This window comes from Danio rerio, chromosome 21, assembly GCF_049306965.1.
Source record: "Danio rerio strain Tuebingen ecotype United States chromosome 21, GRCz12tu, whole genome shotgun sequence".
NCBI classification, from domain to species: domain Eukaryota; kingdom Metazoa; phylum Chordata; class Actinopteri; order Cypriniformes; family Danionidae; genus Danio; species Danio rerio.
The window spans coordinates 44,538,753-44,546,986 of record NC_133196.1 but is presented as its reverse complement, the minus strand read 5'-3'; the positions used below and the strand labels follow the sequence as shown (position 1 = coordinate 44,546,986).

Sequence of the window (8,234 nt, the reverse complement as noted above, 5' to 3'; positions counted from 1 at the left end):
ACCCACGGATGTAACACACATTGGTAATCATACAGTACACCCGCTCATTGGACAGCTGACATAACAGTTCAGGGGCTGGGTTTTGGACAATAACTATGCATGATGCGAAATGGTTTTCATCCTGGATATGCTTTGAAGCGCCTTCTTATCATGTTTTCAAAAAGGTCACAACATCTTTCTGGGTGGCTGGACGGAAGCATTGCATAAGATACAGTCATTACAGTTTTCCGTTGTACATTAGCTGAATTTCACATGTCCCAAAGCAAAGTTCATCCACATAGATTTGGCAAAAGAAACCGTTTAAAGGCAGCCGTGGTGCCTGAAAGTACATTTAGAGTGGATGGAATCGAGAAAGGAAAAGCGGAGCAAGGATTCACGTTTAAAAGCATAACCGTAAACTGGTAGATCTCCTGGGGGAGATCCATGGGGTTTAAAATAAACCAATTTCCCCCTTAAAGCTTTCGACAATCGAAGTGAAAGTAATGACCGGTGAGATTACTAATGGGATTGTAATTTCTGTGCTGTGACAACTGATGGGTAGGCAGTAAGGAAGGGCTTGGGTAAGGAAGGAGTCGTTGACATCAACATGTTAAAAATTACATCCAACTATCATGGTCACTTCCACAGCTGATAATAAATCACATAGCAGAACAATCCACTGCTCTCCAACATCTTTGACATCACACCAATGCACACATAGAAGACTGGGTTGAAAAATGGCTACTGCTCTCAAGTCACATTATGGGGTAGTTTGCACGTACAATTTCACAACTAGCAGCGTAAGGAGATGTTGACTCAGCCAACTCTGATAAATGGTGAAAAATTTAAACAACGCTATGTACATTTTATTGTCGACAGAGTAGACACGACCAAATTTCTCTACTTGTGAGCCGTTAAAGTGAACTCACCTACAAGATATTTTACTAGAGACCTAACTCTTGTCTTTATATTAACAACAGTATAGTTCAAGCACACATGCGTGCATATGTATACACATGTATGCATATGCACGCATCGTTTGTTCGCATTACTTTCCGTAGATGTTTTGCAACAACTGACCTGTTAATGTCAATAATAAATGCTGTGAAAATTTTGCAGATAGTTATCCAGCATAAAGTGCCTTCGATTGGAACATTCTTTTGTTTTCCACAAGTTTCGTTAAGTCCAAAAATTGTTATTAAGGTCCTCAGTGAAGCTTTTGGATTCTGTACTGTATATAAACAAGGATTCCTTGCTGGAGTCAGATCTCACCCGCTGCTCAGCAGGGTATGGATTTGTGCTGTCCGTTTTGTGTAATGGGGTTGATCTTTTCTAGTGAGACGTCCGCATCACTATCCAAAGTGCCTGACATGGAAGGTGACAGTTTATCAAAGGTCTTTATGCCAGAGTCGTCCTCCTTCTTCTGGTTCTCCTCCTCTTGGCATATGATACTGTGAGGGATCTCATAGTTGCTGTTGTTGCCCTCCTTGGGAATGTGGCCCTTAGGCTGATACTGAGAAGTAGACGGAGGGCCACAGTTGTTGTTGATACTCACAATCTCTATAGCGCTGCTGCCCGGGCAGAGCCGATGGCAGCCCAGCAAGATGGAGAATGCCTTTCGGAAGTCAGCATTGAAGGCATAGATGATGGGGTTGAGTGATGAGTTCGCCCAACCGAACCAAACAAACACATCAAATGTGGTGGAACTGATGCACAAGAAGTCAGTGCTCTCGTTTGGGTTGCAGAAAGGAACCATGCAGTTTAAAACAAAAAAGGGCAGCCAGCAGCACACGAAAACACCCATGATGACCGAGAGGGTCTTGAGAACTTTGGTTTCACGTTTGAAAGACATCTTAAAAGAACTTTCAGATTCCATACTGGCATTGTTTCCCATGCTACTGTGGCGGTTCTTTGCGCTCTCAGCAGCTCTTTCTAGCGCCGAGATCCGACGTATCTGCTTCTGGGCAATGCGGTAGATGCGGGTGTAAGTGACCAGCATAATGGCCACAGGTATGTAAAAACTAATCAGCGAGGAGGAGATGGCGTATGTCCGATTAAGGCTGGAGTCGCAGTTATCTGGGGGAAGTTCGCCATAGGTACCGTTAAGCTCTGTATAACTAGTCGTCTGGGCTTTGTGCCAATTTAGCTGCACAGGGATGAAGGAGATAAGGATGGACAGCGTCCATGCCACGCTTATCATGATGAACGCCACCTTTGGTGTCATCTTTCGCTCATAGCGAAACGGGCTTGAAATGGCCCAGTAGCGGTCCACACTGATGACGCACAGATTCAAGATGGAGGCAGTGGAACACATGATGTCAAAGGCCACCCAAACATCGCAGAAGGCGCCGAACGGCCAAAAACCTACAATCTCCGTGGCGGCTTTCCATGGCATCACCAAAATGGCCACAAGCAAGTCAGAAATAGCCAGTGATATAACAAAGAAGTTGGTGACTTTAGAGCGCAGATGGCGAAACTTTGTGACTGCAGCACAGACCAACGTGTTTCCCAGTAAGGTGGTCAGAATGAGGAGTGAGAGGAAACAACCAGTCAAAACTCGCTTTGATGAATCGCGCTGCGACACACTGCTGTCCAGGACTGTGGAGTAATTCACATCCATGGCTTTTCACCGAGTCGAGTTAGCAGTCACCCCATAATTCCAGACCAAACTAAGAGTGCTTACACGTGAATCGGAGCAACTGGTTGATCTGGTTTGTCCGTAGTTATGCTGACTGCTGGAGTCATCTTGCAAAGCACATATCATATTTTCAATGTTAAAATCTCTCGAGGAGCTCAAAAATGGATCCATGTACTCCCACAGACCTTCCCCGTGAACATATGACCAAAGGAAGAAAAAAAGACATACATTTAGTAATCATCTGGTAAGCATTTAATATAGTTTATAAATAGATAATGCTGTATAATTAAGACTCTTTCGTCTCTCAATACCTTGTCAGCAGTTTGTTCACCGTCCCACAGCATACTCTCCGAAAGAGGTTAAGCAAACATAGGCAGGCGTGATGATTAGCCTTATATATAAGCTCATCGATACTGTATTGATTGGATTGTCGCTGTGTTGGTCTGATTTGTCCCCGTTAATGACAGCAGAAGCGCGTCCGTGTCATGTTGTTCACAAAGCAGACTCGACTCCAGAGAGAGAACGGATGACAGTTCGCTTTGAGAAACGAGAGGCTCGCATTTTACATTGTTTCTGTCGAGCAGGATTTCTTCGCTTATTTAATCAACAAAGTACTGTGTTCCTTTGCGTTGCGTTCCTGTGTACATCCAGATCGCGTCGCTTTCAGCGCATCCCGAATCGCATCCGCTGCAAACGCACGAGAATCAACAGTAAAGTCACACAGGCGCGCTTCTCATGTTTCTGGCGTCCGATTTTGTCATCCGATTAGTCTGAAGAAAAATATCATCCTTGAATAAGTTTTCCATAAAAGTGATTTAAACGCGTTCGCATCAGTCCGGAAAGGATGCTGTTGTCCCGTGCACTTCATGTAGAATTACAGCTCATACTCACTCGTCCTGTCGCGCATATCACATGTGCATTAGCAGTTGCAATGGAGCGTGCATACTCGTGGAGTGTCAACTCTGCATTGCATTACTATAAAACAGAAAAACTGCATCATTCTTAATAAAGAAAAATAATTTAAATAGAAAATAAAGCAAAATGAAAGGCTATTTCAGCACATCTGCAATTCCTTAGCATATTTGCAAATAGGCTTGTACATCTTCGTGTTTATTTTATTTTTTTTTTTTTTTTTGTCTGTGCAATAGTTTGCATGAGTTTTTCAGCAAGCTTGCGGTCTTCTTTTCTAGAAGAGAAGCAGAGAAGCTCTGACAGGTCTCAAGTTATGGCAAGCCGTTTTAACATACTTCTTCAAACTAAGAATGCTAAGCAATCCAGCTTTGGCTGGTGTATTTTCTATTTATAATACTATCACTAGCTGCTATTCAACAAACATCAGTACTTAATCCATATAATGAGTTCATGATGACAGCAATTCTAAATAGCATACATTTCTGAATGTATATGAAATATTGTGCACACGTATGAAAGAATTAATATGGCTTGCCATGCCTTTTGAGGAGCGCATTGCATCCAGAACCATCACAAATTGATTATTGGAATGTTCACGGGCATTTAATTTTTCTTAGCTGCAAAATCATTACCCATCCACCATGCATCAATTTCATTACTGCTTTAAGGGTTATAAATTAAAACAGCACCATCATCAACATATTATTTGCTTTTTATAACATGCAATTTCATTCAGAAAAAAAAAACTAAAAACTGGAGCAAGAACGGGTTATTTTAAGAAACACAAGGCTTAGCGGATTTTGCATACGGAATGGCTCAATGGGGCCATCTGCTGGATCAGACTATAAATGTGAATTAGTATGACGCCAGCCAAAACAGTAAAATTGCAAAATTGTTGCCGACTATTTATTTGGGCTGAACTTAAACATACATATTAAATGTAGTCATGTTAAACTTAATTTGTTTGTTTAAATTCAGGCCAAATAAATTGTTTACAACCACTTACCTTAAAAATATTTAGTAAATCCAATGAATTATCTTTGAATATTTTTTTCAGTGTATTTTAATGTTAAAAAAGTAACAATTAATAACACAATATAATAAATAATAAACATAAATGCAACATTAACTATGCATATTGAATTTTATTTCTGCAATAAAAAACTTCATAAGTCATTTTAAAATTTGCTGCTCAGTTATCAATTACTAATGGTTCTGAATTATTAACAATTTTATTAGTCTTCTTATTACTAATTTTAAACACTGACAATAATGAAGAAAATATCCAAGTAGCAAATCGGCACGCTGTATTAGAATGTTTTCTGTGTGTACTGACTGGATCACTGTTACATACTCACTGGCCACTTTATTAGGTACAACTACTAGTATCCGGTTGGACCCACTTTTGTTATCAGAGCTATTAGAATCCTTTGTGGCATAGATTCAACAAGGTACTGAAAATAATCCTCAAGAGATTTTGGTCCATATTGACATTACAGCATCATGAAGTTGCTGCAGACTTGTCAGCTGCACATTCAGGATCTGCCGTTCCACCACATCCTAAATGTGTACTATATGTCTATATTTGTCTATATTCACCACACCATTACACCACCACCACCTGGCTGAACCGTTGATACAAGGCAGGATGGATCCATGTTTTCATGGTGTTGATGCCAAATTCTGACCATACCATCCAAATGTCGCAGCAGAAATCGAGACTCATCAGACCAATGATGAGTGCAATCTTCTATAGTCTAATTTTGGTGAGCCTGTGTGAATTGTAGCCTCAGTTTCCTGTTCTTAGCTGACAGAAGTGGCACCCGGTGTGGTCTTCTGCTGCTGTAGCCCATCTGCCTCAAAGTTGGACGTGTTGTGTGTTCAGAGATGCTCTTCTGCATACCTCAGTTGTAACGAGTGGTTATTTGAGTTACTGTTGCCTTTCTATCAGCTGGAGCCAGTCTGGCCATTCTCCTCTGACCTCTGGCATCAACAAGGCATTTGCGTCCACAGAACTGCTGTTCACTGGATATTTTCTCTTTTTCAAACCATTCTCTGTAACCATAGAGATGGTTGTGCATGAATATCCTAAATACTCTGAAAATTTCTGAAATACTCAGACCAGCCCATCTGGCACCAACAACCATGACACGTTCAAAGTCACTTCAATCTCCTTTCATCCCCATTCTGATGCTCAGTTTGAACTGCAGCAGATCGTCTTGACCATGTCTGCATGCCTAAATGCATTGAGTTGCTGCCATGTGATTGGCTGATTAGAAATTTGCATTAACGAGCAGTTGGACAGGTGTACCTAATAAAGTGGCCGGTGAGTGTATATTCATCATTTATATTAAAATTGAAAACAGATCTTTTAAATTTAAATAATGCACTATTATATAATAAAATAATACAAATAACATCAGTAATAATAATTATTATTATATTAATACTAAATTATTATTAATTATATATTAATAATAATTATTCTTATTATTTTACTTATCTGTATTACTTTTTTTTCGTACATTGTGTTCCCCTACTCAGTTCTAAAGCACGTCAGATGTTCTGCTTCATCCACCAGAACATTAGGTTAATGACAGTACCTTGGACAGCGCCAACAAACGGCCTGGGTTAATAACTCAAATCCTCCAGCTTACCACAAACCCTCTCATTGGACTTGCCTGACTCTCAGTGCGCGGGGGTCAAGCTTCCCATTGGTTTCAAACAGAAGATTTGATAGCCATTCAGTCAGAAGGATTTTCAAGCCCATTTAGCTTCAGCACAAAAAAGTCAGTAAGAATCAAGTGACAGTTTCAGGCCATATCACAAATGAGCCCTTTGTATCTTTGTCAGTATTATCAGAGCCATGATAGAGTTCAAATGCACCTTCCTAAGGTGAAGCTGCTTGATACGTTTTTACTTGGCAAAGACACCGAGGTCGAAACTTTCATTTTACCCAACACGTTTTCAAATAATAGGGTGTAATCTCATGAACCTTGCTAAAGCCAACATAAGATACATCTGAAAGGTAATGATATGAAATTCAGCTGATAAGTCACTATTAGGTTGGGGAAAAGAAAAGGCCTTTCTGCTTGATATCTCCACATGATGTTTATAGCTTAGCGTTTTCCAAGAAATTCAGTCAACTAACAAAGAGGTCCAGGGAGAGGACAGACAAACACAAAGCTATTGACGCGTTTAGTCGATTCCTTGAGTATATCACAGGCGCAATTATTTGTGATGAGCAATCTTCACACTAGAATAGGATGGCTAGACAGCTGGGATTGTTTACTGTGTAAAAGGAGAGATAGAGAAGGAGAGAGAGTTTACTAGCTAATAGTTTACTACCTAATAGACCTTTTGCTTTGGCTAAAGAATGGGTTTTATGATGGCACTGAAGAGTCCATATATTTTTAAATGGGTTTAATCTGTTATTGGAATAATTGTATTGAATTAAAGGGTCTGTGAGAGGACAAACCATTTTACGGGTCAAAAAATAAAATGGGGTTTCAAGCTCCAAAACAATAACAGTGTAATACAAGGAGACTATTAAAATGTCTTTTTTTTCTGAGCAAAGAGAGAATGACTATCACACTGTATATTTTACAATGATTTACAGCAACAAAAAAAAAAGTCTATCTTTAATTTATATAGATATTTAAGACAGCGGGCGAGGCAGAGGCGCAGTAGGTAGTGCTGTCGCCTCACAGCAAGAAGGTCGCTGGGTCACTGGTTCGAACTTCGGCTCAGTTGGCGTATCTGTGTGGAGTTTGCATGTTCTCCCTGCCTTCGCGTGGGTTTCCTCCGGGTGCTCCGGTTTCCCCCACAGTCCAAAGACATGCGGTAGAGGTGAATTGGGTAGGCTAAATTGTCCATAGTTTGTGTGGATGTTTCCCAGATTTGGGTTGCGGCTGGAAGGCCATCCGCTGCATAAAAACTTGCTGGATAAGTTGGCGGTTCATTCCTCTGTGGCGACCCTGGATTAATGAAGGGACTAAGCCGACAAGAAAATGAATGAATGAATTTAAGACAGCACAATGGCACAGTGGGTGGCACAATCGCCTCACAGCAAGAAGGTTGCTGGTTCAGTTGGCATTTCTGTGTGGGGTTTGTGTAACCCCACAGGTTCTACACAACCCAACCCGCTCCTAGCTGATATCGAACCGGCGACCTTCTGCATGGGAGTCGGTTTCTCTAACAAGGAGGCTAAAGAACATGGCCTCTAACGTCTGTCGCTAGAGCACCTTTAGAGGTCAGAGGAGTGAGGTTTTACCTGCACAGCACTTACTAGCTGCCCTCTGTTACATTTGCATGTTCTCCCCGTGTTCGCTTGGGTTTCTTCCAGGTGCTCCGGTTTTCCAAACAGTCCGAAAACATGTGGTATAGTCCGTAGCATGTGTATGGGTGTTTCCCAGTGATGAGTTGCAGCTGAAGGGCCATCCGCTGCGTAAAACATGTGCTGGATAAGTTGGCGGTTCATTCCGCTGTGGCGACCCCATATTAATAAAGGGAATAAGCTGAAAAGAAAATGAATATAAGAAGTACAGGTCTGATTAATTTGCTGTTGCATTTTTTTCATGACGTTAAAACATTTTTGGCAACAAAATGAGACCTGTTTTTATTTAAAGGTCTTTCACCATTAAACAAAAATAAAATGTACAGTTATTATTGACTACTTGCACTGTAAAAACAAACAAACACACAC

The 8,234-nt window shown here is 40.9% G+C and overlaps 1 protein-coding gene across 1 annotated transcript; it reads right to left on the bottom strand.

Moving 5' to 3' along the window:
• Nucleotides 1-813: 813 nt before the first annotated feature.
• drd1b (dopamine receptor D1b) lies at nt 814-2,982 on the bottom strand. The gene is given in 2 exon segments (NM_001135976.2): nt 814-2,802; nt 2,929-2,982. A coding segment is annotated over 1 exon segment (1,341 nt). The 5' UTR covers nt 2,600-2,802; nt 2,929-2,982; the 3' UTR covers nt 814-1,258.
• Nucleotides 2,983-8,234: the final 5,252 nt, after the last annotated feature.